Source organism: Sphaeramia orbicularis, chromosome 17 (genome assembly GCF_902148855.1).
Source record: "Sphaeramia orbicularis chromosome 17, fSphaOr1.1, whole genome shotgun sequence".
In the NCBI taxonomy this organism is placed as follows: domain Eukaryota; kingdom Metazoa; phylum Chordata; class Actinopteri; order Kurtiformes; family Apogonidae; genus Sphaeramia; species Sphaeramia orbicularis.
In genome coordinates, this window is record NC_043973.1 from 51034790 (window position 1) to 51057354 (window position 22565).

The window sequence follows — 22565 nt, forward strand, 5'->3', positions numbered from 1 at the left end:
ATCTAAAAATCTAGAATTAGAACCGCTTGATGGAACCAGCATAGTTAAAACAGATGAGTTTTGCTGAAACTCTCACTTGGAGACAATGTTCTGACGGAAAACGATTAGTTTCTCATACTTTATCTGTCAGTTTCTTCATCGCAGTGACACCTGGCTAACACCATCTGTCACTAAACAAGAATCGTTTCACTCGTCCAGTTGACATGAAAATATCTGGAAGACTTTTTTCAAACGTGGCTGAGGCGACCTGTTTCTCATCGATCATCTTTGGGTTTTTAAATCAAGTCAAACCACTGAGGAATGAAAAGATCAGCTTGTTTTTCAGGGGATTAAATAGGTCGACGGTGAGAACTCGACCTCTGGTGTTTCTATGAGTCAGTGGACTTAGAAGGTGGATGTGGATGACCGTACTGTGCAGAGGACCAGTTTTGCTAGCGTTAGTCTGTGCCCTCCTAACCCTGACCCAGTCCAGTTTTCATAGCGTTAGCCCTTACCTCAGTGCCCTCCTAACCCTGACCCAGTCCAGTTTTCATAGCGTTAGCCTGTACCTCAGTGCCCTCCTAACCCTGACCTGTCCAGTTTTCATAGTGTTAGCCCGTACCTCAGTGCCCTCCTAACCCAGTCCAGTTTTCATAACGTTAGCCCTTACCTCAGTGCACTCCTAACCCTGACCCAGTCCAGTTTTCATAGCGTTAGCCCATACCTCAGTGCCCTCCTAACCCTGACCCAGTCCAGTTTTCATAGCGTTAGCCTGTACCTCAGTGCCCTCCTAACCCTGACCCAGTCCAGTTTTCATAGCGTTAGCCCTTACCTCAGTGCACTCCTAACCCTGACCCAGCCCAGTTTTCATAGCGTTAGCCCTTACCTCAGTGCCCTCCTAACCCTGACCCAGTCCAGTTTTCATAGCATTAGCCTGTACCTCAGTGCCCTCCTAACCCTGACCCAGTCCAGTTTTCATAGCGTTAGCCCGTACCTCAGTGCCCTCCTAACCCAGTCCAGTTTTCATAGCGTTAGCCCATACCTCAGTGCCCTCCTAACCCTGACCCAGTCCAGTTTTCATAGCGTTAGCCCTTACCTCAGTGCACTCCTAACCCTGACCCAGTCCAGTTTTCATAGCGTTAGCCCTTACCTCAGTGCACTCCTAACCCTGACCCAGCCCAGTTTTCATAGCGTTAGCCTGTACCTCAGTGCACTCCTAACCCTGACCCAGTCCAGTTTTCATAGCGTTAGCCCATACCTCAGTGCCCTCCTAACCTTGACCCAGTCCTATTTGGGCCTAAATCTGCCTGAATAAAACAACAGCTCAGTATTTTCGAAGTAACCTGTGATGTTTGGTGCATCTACGTCTTGTTATGAAGGTGGTTGTCGTCTGTCAGGTATGAAGATGAGTGTGTTTTTGTTTCTGATTTACAACCTCTACTTCTGCTTCTGAATTCATTACAGCTGTGACTAACGCGGCCCACAGCACCACCTCCTGTTGACGTTTATTCACTCTAAACCAAGCAGGAAAATGGGAGGTGTTGAAGAACCGGCTGCTGTCGTTTGGTGACTGTTTGTGATCGTGTTCTTGTCTGTTCTTTTAAAGTGAGCTGAGGCCCAAGTACTATTCCTTTTACAAGTTCACACAAACCGAGATCGAACGGAATTTGCAGAGGTTGTTCTTGTCTCGTCCCTTTAACCAAAGATGCACCGATTAGTAACTCGTGGCTTTGGCTGGAAAATATCCCACAATGCATTTGGTGCTACTGTCAACTTGAGACTTGTGTTCTTAGGAAGTCTATTCTACCAAGACCAAACTCGCTGAGTTCGCAACTCTGAACTCAGCGAGTTCTTAATATTGACAAATGCCTTAAGACTTGGTGATGTCATCATATAGAGACACAGGGTTCCTACAGGTTCCTAAAAGTTAGACTTAAGACTTTTTTAAGTCTTCTTAGAACATTATTTAATGTCCATTTCACGGCCATACTAGCAAAAATGTGTGACTCCTAGAATTTGGGAAAATGTATTTATTTCTCCAGTGGCTTCATTCCCACTGTTCTGAGTCGTTTCTCACTGGGAGCTGCAACGTTAACGATAACTGGTTCCTAATTTCAGTGTAAATTGTCAGGTTGGAACTGAGTCGACTAACGTTACTTTCTTTGTAACTTGGACACAAGTCAACGAGTTAATGGAAACAGAACTGAAGACCTACCATGTCAACTTTAATACCTTTTAAAGACTGGAAGTTATTAAAAGCAGATTTGTAAATTTAAGACTTTTCAGAGTTTTTAAGACCCTGTGGTGAACCCTGGAGCCAGACGTTAGTGGAGGAGGTTTGGGCTGGAGGTGGTGGAACAGTAGACTCTGTGGACTTTGGAGGAGGCTGGAGTTCAATGGTAAATGCTCTTTCATTTTTCAGCCCTTTTTTGACATAATCTACTTATATTTCTGTCGAAATAGAATCAAACTTAAGTGACTCGGAGGTATTTCATACAGCTATCAGCGGGGTATTCTACGTCCGAAAACATTAAGCGTGGATGGTTGTTTGAGTGTTTGAGAGCGCCCTGGTTTCCCTGTGCTTGACCTTTGACCCGGTGCAGCCTCCTCTGGCTTTAACTCAACCACTGGGACTGGTTCTGTCTGAAGAGCAGCTCAGCCTCGGTTGAACTGGTGCGGATCTAAAACTCCAGCCTGCTCTTCACGACAGCTCCGTCTTATCGGCCGCTTCGGCGTGATGCCCCCCTCCCACTTCGGAGCCCCCGGGCGCTAACAACGTCCTGCGGTTGTAGTGGTGGTGGCCCTTCATGATGCCCGAGTTGTTGTTGTCGTTGAGGATCTGCTTCTGCTTCTGCCGGTTGAGCGACTGCACCAGGCCCAGTACGACGGCGGCCAGTGAGTACTGGCCCGTGATCTTGCGCGGCTGCAGGATGAGCGGGTTGGGTTGGACGCGGCCCAGCAGGAAGTGCGTCCGGATCTTGCCCTCCTGCTCGCTGATGCCCTTCACGTAGATCTCGCCGCGGTACTCGAAGGCGAAGCCGCGCTCCTTCAGGATCAGGTAGGTCTCCTCGGGGACCTGGATCTTGCCGCTGACGCCGGTGCTGTCCATTCGACTGGCCAGGTTCACCGTCTTCCCCCAGATGTCGTACTGAGGCTTCTTGGCACCGATCACACCGGCCACCACTGACCCGTGGGCCATTCCTGAACAGACGACACAGGAGACGGATTCAGTCTGAAAGTCAACTCAAACCTCCATCAGTTAGATTAGACAGAACTTTACTGAAACTAAGGTTCCCACAGCAGCACAACTAATGTACAGTCGAAGAAGTGGATGATTCTCTGAAACTGGGTTTATTTTAGTATGTTACACTGTTCCATCTGTTTAGACCCAATAATGAAAGGTAAATGTAGACATATTTACCCCCAGGATGGACCTAATGATGACCTCAGATAAATGAGCCATCCCATAATTAATGAATTTATAATCAAATATTGGGTCCAAAAATAGGACCCAAATATGGACATTAAATCTCCCTAGGTGTCGGTGCATTAGATGTGTAAACGTGTGTAAATGGTCTTCTGTAGACTCTAAATAAAAACACTGTGTTCAATGTGTGGATCCTAGTGGTTTTTCTAATCCACACATGTGGGTTTGGCATCAGTCTCATTCCAGGTTTGGTGTGGAACCCATTGTGTCCGCTGGTGTTACATGTGGAACCTGAACATTTAAACGCATATAAAACACCAGTGATTTTACAACAGCGGTCATTTTTGTCAAACACTCTGTCTTGAATATTTACTTCAATTCCCAAAATGCACCTGTGAGAGAATAAAGAGATATAAAAAAAAAAAAATAGTCGTGTGTAATTTTCATGTCCTTTTGACCGTGTTACATGTGGATTTATGTATTAAAATAATATAAAAATGTGTTTTATCAGAAAAATAGTTTCACTTTTATCTCAGTAAGTATTTCTTTTTCAAATAGACCCAAAGTGCTTCCAAACCTGCTTCAGAACATTGGTCTACATCTGCTTTGAATGTTTAGCCCCTCTGTCCTGTTTTTAGGACCAGTTTCAGAGAAGAACCCAAATATTATTTTAAAAAAATACTAAAACAATAACTATAGCAAAAATATAAAAAACAGTAGTGGAAAAAAAAAACAGGCCATTGCACATTGGAAAATACTAGTAAACACAATAAATAAGAGTAATAATAATAATAATAATAATAATAATAAATAACTATTATGTGTGAGTGCTGGCCATAAAGATCCTATTGTATTTTGTTTATTATTATTATCATTATCATTATCATTATTATTATTATTATATTTTCATTACACTTTCCTCAGCATTTTTGAGTGTCTGAACATAAGTGAAAAGTCAGTGGCTTTTTTTCTTTGCAAATTCATGAGCAGCAACCTATAACATTTGATATTTTATAGGTTTCATGAATGAAACTTCAAACGATACCCAGTAGCACCCCCTACAGATCACTACCCCTGGTTACATTCACAGATTGTAATAAAAATTTAGTTCACATCTCATTCTCCTCAGATCATAACTGTCTAACTCATACTGTGGAGCCGTTGGATTCAGGTGTTTCTGTTCTAACAGGGCTCTGGGATCCAAAACAAGAAGGACTAATGACAGAATAGAGTTTAATATTATGGGATAGATATCCTATTGATTATTAATATTGATGTTTTTCTGTCCGATCCTCATGAACAGGACATCTGACAGCTGGAGACATGATGTGTCCACATATTTATGTCCGCAGAGTTTAAATCTGCCATTAAACTACAGTGAAATATTGATGTTTCTAAACTATGGACATAAATATGTGGACACATCATGTCTCCAGCCGTCAGATGTCCTGTTCAAGAGGATTTAACACAGAAACATCAATATTTCACTATAGTTTAACGGCAGATTTTTCTTCCTCAGTCAGATATGATGAAAGTAGATGAAAATTATTATTTACAGTCAGAGCAGGAAAAATATTAGAGACATTTAGAGGAAGAACATTTAAAATCAGAGTGATGGAGAAAAAAACTAAAAAATAAATCAGTGTTGATATAAATTCAGTCCAAACCATCTCCGAGTCATTTTAGAAACAAAGAGAAGAATTGAACCCAGACGAACCAATGCACTGATATCTATCCCATAATATAAAACTCTATTCTGACATTAGTCTTATTGTTTTGGATCCCAGAGCCCTGTTGGAGAAGAAACACCTGGATTTTTTAGAATTAGTTTGTCGTTAATAACTTCCCTTCTGTTCATCGTAGCGAACACTAAATTATTGTAAATTTGATTCTCTATCCATTTCCTTCCTCAGTTGTTGTAAATATAGATTTGGAGTTATTGTAATCTAAAGTGACCAGGGCTCAAGCGCCTCATTTGCATATTCACTTAACGGCTTCTATGATGAGAACTAAGACGGATATGACTAACTTTGTATTATCCACTTATAGGAAGTCAGATATGGTCTTTCATTTGGTAACAAACCTCTGATGACCCTTAAAGGTCAAACTCAAAGTCATAATTTTCAGAATACTCCCTTTTTTGACTGGAACTCCCTCAATTTTGCAGAAAAACGACTAGTATCAGGTTAGAAAGCGTGAAAATATCGGCCAAAGTTCTGTGGAAGTCCTTCGGTAAACGCGCTGACTGTGGCTGTTTGATCTGTTCTGTTAGTTTGTTGTTGCTGCTCATGTTCTTGGACTTTATCCAGTTGCTGCCTTGATCAGTGAATTTCATCTATGCCGGTCTGATTAGATTGGTCGGGTTTTCACCGGCGTCCGTTCTCTTACCGATGCGCAGTTCGAAGTTGTTGAAGGAGTGCTTGTTGATCTCCTGGATGCTCTCGTTGAGGGCGATGGCGAAGTCGGCCAGCGCACACAGGTGACCCCATTTGTCTTCACATTGCTGTGAGGAGAGGAGCCGGAGTCAACATGTGATGAACTACTAATTACAAACTATCACACCTTCTCCTGCATGGTGAAAAAACAGCTACTGTCAAACCAAACCTGTAGATATAATGTGTGTAAACATGCTCAGAGTGTGTGTGACAGACTGCAGTGGGATGAATAAGAGGGAATAGTTGGATGGGGATGAATACTTTATACAAATGGAGTTAGAGAAATCCATTTTTTACTGTTTTTAATGTTTTAGTTTTTATTAGTGTCTGTTTTTTTAATGCTAACATCAGCCTGAACAGAGACTACAGGTGAAAATTACCACTAGTGTTAGAACCTGACACACTACATCTGTCCTGTTTAAGGTTCACGTATATTGTGCATTGTCCCTGTCTAAATAAATAAATAAATAAATAAAATGAAAAAAATGTAACTGAACAACTCATCGTTCCTGACTCAGTGTGTTCATGTCAACTGCAGTAATCGGACAACATCCTCCTCAGTTGCTGAATTAACAAGCTGCTTGTTTATGCCTCTTCCCTTTCAGCCCATTTCCAACAGGGATCTGCTCCTGTTCGGCACCAGTTTTGTCATTTCATGGCATATTTTCTGCAACCACAACTCATTGTGTTCCATAAAATCAAGTCTAATTATTCCTCTTCTTTCCTTCTCATACGCATGAAGTTTCTTCTCCTGTGCTTTTGTCATTTGTTGTGATTGTGATGAAGTTTAACTCGAAATATTTGCTTTTGCCAGGTGTGAATGTTTAGTTTTGTGGTCAGTATGTAGATATATGAATGGTATAAAGTCACAAAAATAGTGCTTAAATTTAGTTTGTAACGAGTAACTTTAGCGCTGTTAATTAATAGAGTGTTTAAAATGTATATTTGGTAGTATTCTGATTCTGAGTCTTAAATTCTTGGATTTAGACGTTTCTCTGCAGGTGAATTTTTTAGCTTCAAATAATTAAACAATTGGTAACGTTTTTTATTCCTGTAAAATGTCACATCTTATTTACAAAAAACCATTGTAATGCAAAGAAGATAAGATGATTCTGATTCTAAGCGTCAAGTCATATAGATAGAGAGAGAGAGAGAGAGAGAGAGAGAGAGAGAGAGAGTGTTGTAGAACACCCCAATTTTCCCAGAATTTCATTGAAAATGATGCTGTTTAATGTCTCAGTGTACTCTAAAATTAAAGCATAGAACAAATAAACAATTGAAGTTAAAAAAGAAATCATGGAATCTATTTAGAAACCCAAATGTATTCTAAACTTTGGACTCATCAGAGTGTCCACCTTTGGCAGATAGAACAGTTGAACACACTCGTGGCATTCTTTCTACAGTGGAAATCAAATATTCTTCAGACAGTTCTTCCAACTTTGTTGCAGAAGTTTCCATAAATGTGTAGCACTTGTAGGTTGCTTTGCTTTCACTCTTCTGTCCAGTTCATCCCAAACCAGCTCCACGGGGTTTAAGTCTGCAGACTGTGCTGGACACTCCATGTTTTCAAGCGTACCATCTTGTTATTTTTCTTAAGGTAGTTCTGCCATAGCTTGGACTTCTGTTTTGGGTCATTCTCCTGCTGTAGAATGAACCCCTGACCAACTAGGCATTGCATCCCAGAGGGTACTGCATGGCACAGTAAACATTAAAAAAGAAATAAAACAAACTACTTCTTACTTCAGGATCCAGACTTTTCACATAACCATAAACTCGTCTGAATCAAACTAACGTTGCACCAAAATGTGCTTTTCGTAATTAGAACGCTGGACATTTTACAGGAACAAAAACAATATCAACCATTTAATTATTTGCAGCTAAAAAAATCTGTGACTTGCATGTACACGTCTAAATCCTATTAAATACATGACGTTAAACCGCAGTGACATTCACCCTCAGACACATATGTGGGTCCAAATGACCCACTGAGGTGGTTTTAATTCAATATATTTGAAATGAGAAGTTAGTATTTCATATTCCAGGATTTCCTCCAAAAACATGTTACTGATATCCTGCCATTTAAATGTTTAATTTAGCTTTTATAGATTTGATGTAATTGTTGTTTTTGTATTATGACCCCAAACTTCCATCGTTGGGTTCAAATGACCCACATTCATTTACAACAGAATTACATCTGAACCTTTGGTTCATTTACAGTAAAACCAAATGACTCAGTCACTAAAAGGATGGTGACATTGTTCTATTACTGTTATATACTATAGATTAGGTACTATATATTATGTTCTTTATATACTTTGATTTTTATATTTCCAAAATATAAAACAAAACATTTTAGTATTATTAAAAATGTTCAAAAAAAAAAGAAAATGTGAAACTATTTCAAACCTGCAGTCCTTATTTTGTGAACCCCCCTATGACACAAATGCTCCTTTTAAGCTGATAAAAGGACACAAATGTGATAAACACACACTGACTTGGACCCTGACCTCTGTTGGAGTTTAGGGTCCACACACTCAGACGTCCAAGGGTTCGGTTCCTTCAGACTCACCTGTTTCTCCGGAGACAGACCGGACACGGCCATGTAGGTGCTGCCGATGGTCTTGATCTTCTCGATGTCCTGGAAACGGTCCTCGCCGAGCAGCTGAGGGACATTTTAACAGACAGGTTAGTCCAGTGTTTTTCAACCTTGGGGTCAGGAACCCACATGGGGTCGCCTGGAATTCAAACTGGGTCGCCTGAAATTTCTAGTAATTGATAAAGAAAAAAAACCCAAAAACTTACTAATAACTAGAAGCACTCGGAGAGCGCAGACCTCTGCCAAGGCAGATCAGTGCCCCGGATTTAGATGAAAATTTTAGAAAAAGTTGATAATGGCACAAGGAACAAATGATTAAATCTTGGTGGTAATCGGGGGTGGGGGGGGGTCGGGGGCGCGCACTGATCTGCCTTGGCGGAGGTCTGCGCTCTACGAGTGCTTTTCTAGAAAAGACAGTGCAGACCTCCGCCAAGGCAGATCAGTGCGCACCCCCAACCCCCGATCACCACCAAGATTTAATCATTTGTTCCTTGTGCCAGTATCAACATTTCCTGAAATTTTCATCCAAATCCATTCATAACTTTTTGAGTTGTCTTGCACACAGACAGACAAACAGACAAACCAGCACTGACAAAAACAGACCCTCCTTGGCAGAGGTAAAAAAAAAACTGTTGAGTTGACAGAGTCAGTCCCAGTCCATATCAGACAAACTGTGAAGCTGAAACTGCAACACTGTGGTTCTGTTTATTTTATTTTTATTTCACTTTTCTTCAGTGTTTTATCACCATTTATTCTCATATTAACCTCCTGTATTTTGTGTTTGTTTTTTTCAGTGTAAATCGTGTATTAAACTCTCTGATCACGTAGACATTCATTAAAGCTCTGAGTAAAGTCGAGGGTTATTATATCGACAGAAAAAAACAGAAGAAAAAGGGACTTAAAGTGACACTCCCCATTACTTATTGAGCTACTCCCCGCCTCGGACTTCAGTGGTGGGGGCGTCCATTTGTGTGTGACTTAGGTAATTTTAAGTCCCTGCCGGCGTAATTCTAAGTCTAGGCGACGTTTGAATGAAACACAGACGTCAAAAATGCTGCGATGAAGTGGGCGTGGACGTCGGCGGCCTCACCTCATCAAAGTCGGCGATGATTTCGTTGAGGAGCCTCAGGCACTCCACGCCCTGGTTGTTCATCTCCGTCTGCGAGTAGAAGTCGGCAAAGCCCGGGATGGAGGCAAACATGACCCCCACGGCGTCGTAGGACTGAGAGTACAGCTCCTGGAGGACAGAGGACAGAGACATGTCGCACGAGTCCAACATTTACCAGCAGATCAGTTAATGCAGAATGTGTTGAATGTTCAGGAAACAGGAAAAGGATGAAGCAACACTTGTTTCAGAGCTTTTTATGTTTTACAGTTTGTTACACGATATGGACCAAAGTCTGTGGAGCCGTTGAATCCATGTGTTTCTGTTCTAACAGGGGTCTGGGATCCAAAACAAGAAGGACTAATGTCAGAAGAGAGTTTTATATTATGGGATGAATGGATCTGAGATGACCAGGTCAGGGGTCATGGGTGTTCCAAGTCAATGAGGAAGTGAGTAAAAAAGACCAAAATAGTCCAAAAAAAATGAACAAAATCATCAATGAAAGCATCAAAATAATCAACACAATGAACAAAAATGAACAAAATAATCAACACAAAAAAAAATCCATAAATTGAATAAAATAATCAACACAAAGAACAAAAACAGAATAATCAACAAAATGAACAAAATAATCAACACAATGAACAAAAATGGACAAAATAATGGACAAAATGTACAAAATAATCAACACAATGAACAAAAATGGACAAAATAATCGACAAAATAATCAACAAAATGATCAAAATAATCAGCACAATGAACAAAAATGGACAAAATAATCAACACAATAAACTAAAATGGACAAAATATTTGAAAAAATGAACAAAATAACCAACACAACAAACAAAAATGGACAAAATAACCTACAAAATGAACAAAATTATCAGCAAAATAACAAAAAAAATAGGACCAAGGCTCCTGTAGTCCAGCAGCATATTTAAAGACATAGATTGGCATTCGTTTGACCTTTCAAGGTCACTCAAGGTCAAAGGTCATGGCACCAAATGAAAGCCCATATGTGACTACCTATCTCTTATCAATAGTAAATACATCAGTATCTTTAAATGTGTCCCATTAGAAACCAATGGGGATTTTTGGAATTTCAAAAATTCATAAAGAAATATAAAATTAATATTTCTCAATTCCTTGGACAAACTTAGACCTTACCCCATGGAACCTCTGCTGTGAATTCAATAGATTCTGACTGACATTGACATGTGTGCTTATTGACAGGTTATTCTGATAGTACTGGACTGGTTCTGATCCACTTCAGATCGTATTGGTCTGAATGTGGAACCTGAACTGACATGAGTTGGACGTCCCTGCTCTGAACGGTGGGTGTTCAGTGGGTGGTGTTGTTGTTGTTGTTGCTGCACTACCCCTCCTCCACCACCAGGGGGCACTGTGTCCAAACAGGTGAGCAGCAGACTGGGACACATGACACAGCATGTCCGTCCACACTGATGTCACACACAGACACGCATGGACTCATTATGAGCAGAGTGTCATGACAGGCTGGTAAACACGGAGCACAGCCACAGTTCAACACTTTATGTGAATAATTGAGGAGGGGTCGGCCTCTGCACGCTCACCCCCCCGCCCTTTGAATGTAATGACACACTTGTAAGAGCCGGCCTGACTTTTATGGTGACATCCTCAGTGACATTATCCACACTTAATGAGCTCAGTCCAATGGCACCCCTCCAAAGTGGAAGTTGGTCAAAGTCAAACTAATTCAATTGGGTTTTTTGCGGCTTGTATTTGCTCACAGTTTTAATTCAGCATGAGACGCCACAGCAGACACATGAACGTCTTCTGTCCAACACCATGAACGCTGAACACTGACAACAACACCAACCCTTCTGGACAACTGAACTCTGACAATAATGACTGACAACAGCTAGGGCGTCTCAAAAATCACTTTTCTCTTCAGATCACAGTGTTATTTAAACCAGTTAATGTCCAACATGATAATAGCCCCCCCAAAAAATTTCAGCAAAATCCATCAACGTTTGACACCCCCCCACCCCCACCGCAAAGTATGAAGGGCCCGTCAAAAAACACCAAAAACGCTCATTTTAACACAGAAAAATCACATATAATGAGATCTTAAGTGTCCACAAATTGCTTTTTCTGTTATCTTACAGCGTCCCTGTAATATCAACTTCATAGGTTATTGTATCAGGTGATATATATACAAGTGAAAATGAGGTGATTTTAAGATAAAATAACTCATATAGGCTAAAAACTTGAAAGAGAAAGAAGTTCAGAACAGTAAATCTAGTTGAACACAAAGTCTATTTTCTTAACCCCCTTTTCAGCAAAATACAGGTTTTAGTTCAAGACAAATATAGATGAACACTTAAATAATAAGACTAAATACAAGATTTAAGGTTCCATAAATCAAAGACTTTATGGTGACATGGTTCTGGTAATCTGGACATACTTTTATACATGTGCATTTCACAATTTATTCAGATATTACTCGCTCTATAGTTTCTCTTCCATGATTCTTGAGAAACTCCCTCTATGGGTTCCATCCATGGCTGCATTGGCATCATCTTGGATGTCCTTAGCACCTCTTTCTGCAGCATCGTTAATGACAGATAGCTCCGAGACGTTCATTCATTTTCTGAACCCGCTTTATCCTCACTAGGTCCTATCCCAGCTACATAGGGGCAGGGGCAGGGTACACAGAGCTGACATATAGAGACAAACAATCCGTCTCACATTTACACCTATTAACCAATTAACCTATCACTGCATGTCTTTGGATGGTGCGAGGAAGCCGGAGTACCCGGAGAGAACCCACGCAGACACAGGGAGAACATGCAAACTCCACACAGAAAGGTCCCACCCCCATGGACTGGTGTTGGAATCGAACCCAGGACCTTCTGTCTGTGAGGCACCAGCGCTATCCACTGCCCCAGACAATAGCCCTCATTTCTCTGTACTGTGGCTCTTCCTCCCACTGCTCTGGGGGTGCTTCCAGCCAAGCCCCATCCATGCATAGAAGATCAAATATCAGCCAGGACTGGACTGGGATCCCACAAGATCATCCAGGTCAGGCTGCTGTCCATGCAGGAACTTCTGTGTGGGAAAGGTGGGCTTTCCTCTAGTGAATCCTGCAGGTTTGGGCTTGGCCTGCAGTTGTCTTGCTATGGCTGCTTTGGTTTCTGTTGGAACTTCTTTATCAAAGAGACTTAGTACCACAGTAGACTCAGACAGGTACCACATGACGCAGCATGGATGTCTGTACTTTAGGCACTTTAGTATCCATTAAGCATGGTAATGCATTTAAAAACAACATTTTTTGGCATTTTTTGACGTTTTTTGATGGGCCCTTCATACTTTGTGGTGGTGGGGGGGTCAAACGTTGATAAATTTTGCTGAAATTTTTTTTTGGGGGGGGGGGCTATTATCATGTTGGAGATTAACTGGTTTAAATAACACCATGATCTGAAGAGAAAAGCGATTTTTGAAACGCCCTAACGACAGCAAACTCTGCGTTTTGGTTTTACGTGTTGCACAAGCGTAGAACGTATGCTGAAGTCGGTAGTAGGTTTGGTGTGTTCTTCGCACTTTTTTGACCGAGTCGGGAAGACGAGAGCAGACTGATCAGTCGGGCTACCTTTTCTGGCGATGATCGGCTAAAAGATTATTTTTCTCTGAATATGAGACCGGGCTGCTCAGCAAAATAGATAGCATTAGCTGAGTCTCCTCCCACCCTCTGCGCTGTCATCAGCACTAATACTGATATGAAGAAGAATTGATTTTTGTGTCTGAGTTCAGTAACACTCCATTCACACAGCGGGTCTGAATGCACGATTCGGATTTTTTTGATGAAATCGGATTTTTTTGTGTGTTGGTTCATATTATACATTAAATGCGACTTCTATCAGTTTTGAGTCTGAACTGAATGTGACCCTGAAGGGACCCACATGCACTAAAGAGGTCCTGAAGGGACCCACATGCACTAAAGAGGTCCTGAAGGGACCCACATGCACTAAAGAGGTCCTGATGGAATACCAGACCACGCAGACACACACTGTGTTAACAACAGAAGGAAATATGGAGGGAGGTTTGTTGCATTTCAATGACGTAAAGGTCAGATAAATGCGACCTGGACGTTCAAACTGAAGTTGCACTGGAAAATATCAGATCTGTATCAGATTTTGGACCATATATGAAAGTGGTCTGGGTTGGATTTAGGACCATATATGAAAGTGGTCCGGGTCAGATTTAGGACCACATATGAAAGTGATCTGGGTCAGATTTAGGACCACATATGAAAGTGGTCTGGGTAAGATTTAGGACCCCATATGAAAGTGGTCTGGGTCGGATTTAGGACCACATATGAAAGTGGTCTGGGTCAGATTCAGGACCCCATATGAAAGTGGTCTGGGTCAGATTCAGGACCCCATATGAAAGTGGTCTGGGTCGGATTTAGGACCACATATGAAAGTGGTCTGGGTCAGATTCAGGACCACATATGAAAGTGGTCTGGGTAAGATTCAGGACCACATATGAAAGTGGTCTGGGTAAGATTTAGGACCCCATATGAAAGTGGTCTGGGTCAGATTTAGGACCACATACGAAAGTGGTCTGGGTCGGATTAGTGCTGTTCAAACTGTCTTTAACAGATCAGATACAGGTCACATATGGGGGAAAAAAATCAGATTTGGGCCACATTTGACTGAAGTCTGAACGGAGCCTTAGTCTGTCAACTTCCCTTCACAAACATGGCGACAATAAAGGTGAAAAAGTCAGTGAAAAAAAACCTCCAGACAGTTTGGTCCAGACATTCAAGGTCTGATCTGAAGAGGTGGTCCCGGTCCAGATCAAACTGAACTATGACCCTGTTCATGTACAGACTGAAGACACTTTTTGGATGGCTCATATTTTTAGAAGATACAAGAAGAACAACAAACAACCAAAAAGCAGAATGAGATGATGAATAGAGGACGAACTCATCTGCAACCAAAGTAAAACCAATCCGACCAAATGTTCACAATCGAAACTCAAACTCTGGCTCTGGTCTTGGGTCCAACTTCCAAGACTCCCTAACAACCTGACTGCACCTGAGTTACCTGAAAACCAGCGGAAAAACCCTCTGAATTCTCCCTGAACACTGGAGACGAAGAAGTTCACGGTGTCTGAAGTCTGACAATTAAAGCGTTGACGCCAATGACCTGATTAATTCCAAAGATCATCGACGCCTCTTCAGGAACACGGCGTCCATTAATAACCCAGAGCTCCAGTATCTACAGAAAATCACAGAACAATAAACAGCCTCATTAATAATGTAACGAGTGATTACGGCCCACCCTGTCCTAATGGATGCATTTTTAATCACGTCCTTTTTAATTAGGAACAGGCATGGGAGCCCGGCGATATCAGCTCGCCTCTCCTGACATTCATAATTCATCCGACGCTCGCCTTTTGTTCGGAAGGCGAAGGGAGATGGCAGGAGTCGATAAAGAAGGAGCAGAAAGAGGACGGACGAGGACAATGCGGCTATTTGACTCTGCGGTGTGATAACACTCCTCTCCGACGTCCGCCGCCATCCGTCACGGTCGTGTCGGAAAACAGGACGACGCACCAGGAGGGGAAGCACAAAGCGGCGAAAGAAGGCGATCCTCCGCTACTCGTTTGGATTTCGTCTTAATTAATAACATCAATCCTCAGTGATAAATATTTGAAGGGATTCATCTCAAAGTCATCTCATCTTTCATCTTAATTGCAGCCGGCTCACCGCGACAACACAGGAGGCAGCCGACGCCGCTTGATTGGAAATGCTCTCATTTTTAAGAGTAATTTATCTAAAAGTAGTGAATTTTCAGAGATAATTACAGAGGTGGAAACTACAACCACTGCAGGGGAAACAGTTGGAGCCACAATGTGAAACCAAGAGCTGAAACACTGCCAAAATACCTGTAGCTACAGGTTTGATCTTTAATCTTTGTCTTTGGCAGACCTTCAGACTCAACCTGAGAGCTGCGAGAAGTGGTGACTTTTATTGTGCATCTGAAAACAACATTAGCTTCGTTTTATCTGCTTTTAAACGAGCTTTAATTCAAGTCCGTTTTGTTTGACAGTACTAAATCGAGTTCCAGTTGGTGAGTAGATGCCAAGATATATATATTACCATATCATCAGCAAAGTAGCGAAAATTCGTATTAGAGGCTTTTTTGATCAATAATATTTAAGTAGGGAATGAATAATAGTGGTACTAGGACTGACCCATGAGGCACCCCTTAGGTTAAAGAAGCCTGTAAATACTAAATCAGTTGATAGTATATAAACCAGGACGCTTTGGTGAAAGATATTTAAGCCCAATCCCAATTCACCCCTTAGCCCTCCCCCTGACCCCTCCCCCTTGGCCCTTGCACTTGCCCCTCCCCCTTTAACCCCAGTTCTATGGGGTAGTGCTGTACTCATTCCTCTCTGAAATGGTCCAACCCTTCCAGACCTGTTCCATCATCATCAGTCATGGATGTCACTATAAACACATGTTCTAACTTTGTTTGGGACAGAATTGTCCATGTGGTCAGCAGCTGGAACCGTCTGTGTTCCATGGGCTTTGGACATCTGTTTACCACTATCAACCACAAACCACCACACTAATGACATCTAGAACACACTGAAACCACATCAAACAGACGATCACATGATTCAGTTGTTTCTGTTTCAGTAAATCTGTCCATTTGTGTTTCTTTGTTTATGTTTATGTTTACGCATTTGGCAGACGCTTTTTTCCAAAGCGACTTACAGGGGAAAACCAATTAAATCACTCAATCAATCAAAATTTTATTTATATAGCGCCAGATCACAAAAAAAAAGTTATCTCTTGACATTTTATATATAGAGTTGGTCAAAACCAGACTCTAAGTCCATTTACAGAAACCCAACAGAATCCTCCAGGAGCAAACACTTGTGACTGGTGACAGTGGAAGGAAAAACTTCCCTTTAACAGCAGAAACCTCGAGCAGACCCAGACTCCTGGAGGATGGACGTCTGCCTTGACCAGTTGGGGTTAAAGAGAGAGAGTAGAGAAGGGGAAAAAGAGAGAGCGATAGAGATAGAGACTGGGGGAGAGGGGGAGAAGGGGGGAGTAGGGGGAGACACATGGAGGCGGTTGAGGATAAGTGAGTGGTGATGATGAGGGCAGGGAAGAGGCCGGACCACCGCAGCAGGTCCAGAGATAATCCTGGAAGAATCTGTGGTTATCCTGGGAAAAACCTTATTAGAATATTTAAAATGGAATGTTTGAAAGTGCTAGGACAGGAGGTGCTCTCGGAAGAGCTGGGTCTGCAGGAGCTTCTTGAAGATAGGCAGGGATGACTCTGTTCTTGTAGCACTTGGTAGAGCGTTCCACCAACGTGGAACGACCCATGAAAAGAGCCTGGATTGTCTTGTACAAGGTCTGGGGACCACCAGACTACGTTCCCCAGACGAGCGGAGTGGTCATGGGGCGACATAAGCTTTTATTAGTGCACCTAAGTAGGTAGGAGCAGACCCACTGAGAATTTTGTAGGCTAGGATTAAAGATTTGAATTTGATGCAGGCAGCTATGGGTAGCCAGTGTAACTCAGTGAGTAAGGGGGTGACATGTGCCCTTTTAGGCTGATTGAAGACCAGACGCGCTGCTGCATTCTGGACCATCTGTAGTGGTTGGACAACACAAGCTGGGAGGCCCGTTAGAAGAGCATTGCAGTAGTCAAGACGGGAGATAACCATAGTCTGCACCAGGAGCTGGGTGGCCTGTTGGGTTAGGTATGGCCTGATCTTTCTTAGGTTGAACAGAGTGAAACGGCATGATCAGGTGACAGAGGCAACGTGATCCGTGAAGGTCAACTGATTATCAATCATGACTCCCAAGTTACGTACTACACTGGTAGGAGCCAGAGGTATGGAGTCAATAGTGATGGACTCCACTTCTTTGGTCACTGCTGCTCTGTTTGACTGTGTTTACCTCCATCTGACCCATGATTGGAACTGAATTATGGCAGATTTCTCAGACCCCTGTGTTTGGAGTGTGGTCCTGGAAAATCTCCGTTTGGAGGGTCAAAAAGCCCCTCCCCCTTAGCCCCTCCCCTCTGACTCATTGAGAATCAGGACATCCCAACCCCTTCACATGAATGCACAAAATGGAGGGGGTGGGGCTCAGGGGAGGGGAAGGAGCCAAGGGGTGAATTGGGATCAGGCCTAAATCTAGGTCTATATCTGAGCACTTCCTGGTTAACCCCCTCAGACCCAGGAAATGTCAGTAAAGTACCAGCTTTCTTTGTTTTTTATTAAACAAGTGCCTATATTGGAAACATCATGATGCAACAGTTTTTTCAGATGCAGTTTTTAAAATTTTTATGGAATGTCCTTTGTGGCGGACAGTTTTCTTTCCTTTTTTGTGGACAGAAAACCCATAGCTGGGTAGGTAGTGGGTATGGTACCGATGAAGAATTCCAGCCAAGACTGTTTTTTTCTGACCCCACTGTCAGACTTTTGTCTCATTTTAAGACAACTGGACCACATTTAGGAATATTAGGCTGATTTCTACCAGGACATTTTTTTGCAGTGCATCTTCATAAGACCATGTATATAAATCTATATATACCATAGATATAAAAATCTTACTGTGAACTTGAACCGAGTATATTCTGCTGAAAATAAGATTTTTTTTCCCTCTTTCTCTTCCCATTGATGTAACCCAAGGTGGATATATATATACACACACACACACACACACACACACACACACACACACACATATATACGATGGCATATGTACACATAGGTTTCATCATAACTGTAATCTGTATGTGTAAATGTGGACAATGTAGGAGTATGTATGATAGGAATGTACATTTATCCATTTAGCTTTACACTGTAATCCTGTGGAATGCACATTTATATGAATGGAAGATGAATACATGAAAGACGCTGCATTTTATTGTATGATTAAATCTCATACTTATGTAAAGGTGAAAGCTATTCAAGGTCATTCTACTGTGAACGACCTGTTCTTTGTTGATAATGGCAATAAAGTAAAAAAATAATAAAAATAATAATTTTATCATTCTATAATCCTCAGATAATATTTTCTTATATAATAAAACTTGGTGAGTGCAGTTTTCTTCCTGCACTGGCAGATAATTTTATTTGAAATATGACATTTTAACCCAATAATGATCTTACATTTTCTTATTTTTGTACAGGCCCTTTTTTACAGTGTGTTTTTGCATCAATTTTACAGAAAAACCATCATTTAAATAAAGCAAGATCCACACTGATGAAAAAGTTTTATTTCTTTGTAAGCTCATATTTCTCTGCGAGGATGAATCTGATCTGAATGGAATTAAAAATGCCTGTTTTAACTAAACAGCCGCGTCTCTTTTCAAAGCCACTAATGTTTCTTTGTGATTCTGATGAACCGTCTGATCTGGTCGTGTGACGCTCCTTCTAAAGCGCATCAGTTCAATCGTCTGTGAATAAAGAGCCTGACAGATCGATGCGTTTGATCGAAGTAAAGCCTACCGTAACCGTTCAGGAGGGGTAGGACGACACGCTTCTCTAAGACGCTCCTTTTAGACAGGCGTCCGCCATGACGTCGAGTCACACCACAGGAAAAATCCATTGTCCTCAGCGTCGACAAACACACCTCAGTCCTGAAGCGTCCGATTGGTTTGTTTGGCCACCGTTAAGTAACCGATTAAAGGCGACATGTATTTACAAACTGAATGTGTTTCTGATTTAATGAGCAAATGTAGAGCCGGATGATGTGGTCAAAGACGCCACGTCCATCAATACTTCAATACATGTACCTTTGGAAAATCACACATTAACCCTTTAACCCCTGACGTGTCTGCGCTGACACGTTCTGAATGTATGGTTTATTCAAATATTCATAGAAATTCAACCGTTTGTTCAATAGTTAAATTTTCAGTCGTGTTGATAGAATAGACCTTGTTCTTTCCATAGACATCTGAGCACGCTCAGTTCAAGCCCCGCCCCCTGTGGAATGGGGGGTAAAACACAGAGCAGTGAGTGAGACCAACTCACTATAAAAATAGACCGTTTGGGCCTTCTTTTTTTCCTCGTGTTTTTTTTGTTTGTTTCCAGTGTTGGAGTGATTTTCCTTTTGTTTTTTTTGTTTTTGTTTTTTTTTTTTTTACTGTGTTTTTACAGAGTTTTGTCCATGGAACTGATGTATGGAGTTAAACAGGTGTCAGAAAGAGACTGGACTGATTTTAACAAAAAAAGAACCAAAACTACAAAACTAAACTGAACTACTAAACTAAAAACTAAAACTACTGGGACCAAATTACAGAACTAGTCATTCAGGGAGATGGTTTCAACACACTGTTCTATAGTGGGTTTAGTTCTGGACAGGGGCCTGGTTTGGGACATGGGTTTGGTTCTAGACATGGGCCTGGTTCTGGACATGTGTTTGTGGAGATGGGTTTGGTTCTAGACATGGGTTTGTTTGTGGACATGGGTTTGTTTGTGGATATGGGTTTGGTTCTGGATGGGGTGTGGACCCACCTCGTTGTCCCGGTCCTTCTCCAGGAAGTGTCGGGCCACGTGGCTGGGCAGGATGTTCCTCAGCATGTTCTCATTGTGTTCTCGCAGCTCCTTCATCTCGTTGATCTCCTCTTTGGCCTGGACGCGCCACAGGAAGTCCAGCCGGGCCGTGTACTCCAGCTGAGGACAGAACCGCACAGAACCGTCAACCTGGTGGATCGGTGGGTCCAGAACCAGCTCATGCATCCGTTAAAACGGATCAACTCCAACTGGTTTTCATTGAACTGAACTGGACACAAGTTTCATGGATTCATCATCAAAGACACCGACGTGGATTAACGACCATCCCAGACATGAAACCGTCCACGTCCACATCGGAGGACGTCAACAGCATTCTTATGACTTTGTACGACAAATAATAATTGTCTCGTCCAACCACAGTGAGAGACTAATGGGATGCACTGATGAACATGACGAGCTCCACCCACTACGCTTACATCTGATCAACAAAAATGACAAGGTGAAAAGGTTCGTTAAGCATCTTTGTGTTATTTATGCAATAAATTATATACATTTTTCAAATAGGATTTTATAGTTTTTGTGTTTTTTGTCCTTTTGTGTTGATATAATAAGTTAAAGTGAAAAAATAATATGCAGATGAAATTCCAAACATGGGTCTAGTAAACACTTCTGTATATAGTATATAAAGGCAAAATTAAACATACTGAAAAACAGTCAAAATACGCTCAGACTGTTAAGGGTTAATTAGCTCTTCTGAAACTTTGAGCAAAGATCAAGACAAAGTCTGTTGTTTATATTATTTTGATGATTAAAACGCTGAATGAGCAGCTAAATTAAAAAATACGTTAAAGGTCGGATCAATTATGGAACACGAGGGAGTGATCAATCCACTACACAAATGGCTTTTCTGAGTGCACAATTAATACAAAGTCATTAGAATAAATTAGTGCCTAACCCAACAGTGAACCAGTCAGTTTGGTCCTGAAGTGAAGAGGAAAAAAACAGGTGGGTGTTATTGTGAATTAATTTAGACGGAGGCAGACAAGGCTGTGGGATTCATCTGACTATCAATTAGTCCCTTAATCAGATGAGTGAGCACTAACTTCAATCTCATTTCGTGTTTTTCTAATTTAGAAGGTCCAGCCCAGAGGGACGGAGCTGCTCACTTCTGTAACCCTTTAAAGGTGGGGGAGGAGATCTGAGAAAAACGCTTCCAGCAGCTACCACCGGAAAGTACTCCATTCAAAAGACACCCCCCGAAGCCACGCCTCCCAAGCCACGCCTCCACAGAACTGGCACGTGCAAGGTTTGTTCCCGAGGGTTCACGAGCGCTGCACAGCAACAATTCACCCCGACCCCACCTACAGCCCCACCTACGGCCCCACCTATGACCCCACCTACAGCCCCACCTACAGCCCCACCTATGACCCCACCTACAGCCCCACCTACAGCCCCACCTATGACCCCACCTACAGCCCCACCTACAGCCCCACCTATGACCCCACCTACAGCCCCACCTACAGCCCCACCTATGACCCCACCTACAGCCCCACCTACAGCCCCATCTATGACCCCACCTACAGCCCCACCTACAGCCCCATCTATGACCCCACCTACAGCCCCACCTACGGCCCCACCTACAGCCCACCTATGACCCCACCTACAGCCCCACCTATGACCCCACCTACAGCCCCACCTATGACCCCACCTACAGCCCCACCTACGGCCCCACCTAAGACCCCACCTAAGACCCCACCTACGGCCCCACCTACAGCCCCACCTATGACCCCACCTACAGCCCCACCTACGGCCCCACCTATGACCCCACCTACAGCCCCACCTATGACCCCACCTACAGCCCCACCTACGGCCCCACCTATGACCCCACCTACAGCCCCACCTACGGCCCCACCTATGACCCCACCTACAGCCCCACCTACGGCCCCACCTACAGCCCTCACCTATGACCCCACCTACAGCCCCACCTAAGACCCCACCTACAGCCCCATGTGCGACCCCACCTACAGCCCCACCTACGAACCTGATCCATGCATACCTCCTTCAGTCTCCACTAGACCCACTAGATAGTGGTGGTCTATTTAGTCTGTATGGTCTATCTGGTCTTTGTGATCTGTTTGGTCCTGGTGGTCGTGGTGGTCTATCTGGTCCTGGTGGTCATGGTGTCTATCTGGTCGTGGTGGTCTATCTGGTCTGTGTGGTCCTGGTGGACTCTGTGGTCTATCTGGTCTATGTGGTCCTGGTGGACTCTGTGGTCTATGTGGTCCAGGTGGACTCTGTGGTCTATGTGGTCCTGGTGGTCTAAGTGGTCCTGGTGGACTCTGTGGTCTCTGTGGTCCTTTTGGACTCTGTGGTCTAAATGGTCCTGGTGGACTCTGTGGTCTATGTGGTCCTGGTGGACTCTGTGGTCTATGTGGTCCTGGTGGTCCATGTGGTCCTGGTGGTCTAAGTGGTCTCTGTGGT

General features: G+C 42.7%; 1 protein-coding gene across 2 annotated transcripts in view; it reads right to left on the minus strand.

The window, feature by feature from the left end:
• Positions 1-1014: 1014 nt before the first annotated feature.
• Positions 1015-22565, minus strand: part of adcy8 (adenylate cyclase 8 (brain)) — a 93173-nt gene continuing 71622 nt past the window's right edge. For both annotated transcript variants that reach the window (XM_030161042.1, XM_030161043.1), the window contains 5 exons: positions 20085-20243; positions 9528-9674; positions 8411-8503; positions 5795-5909; positions 1015-3180 (listed from right to left, as the gene is read on the minus strand). In XM_030161042.1, coding sequence (XP_030016902.1) covers positions 2681-3180; positions 5795-5909; positions 8411-8503; positions 9528-9674; positions 20085-20243 — 1014 coding nt within the window. In that variant the 3' untranslated portion in view covers positions 1015-2680. The remainder of the gene's footprint in view (positions 3181-5794; positions 5910-8410; positions 8504-9527; positions 9675-20084; positions 20244-22565) is intronic.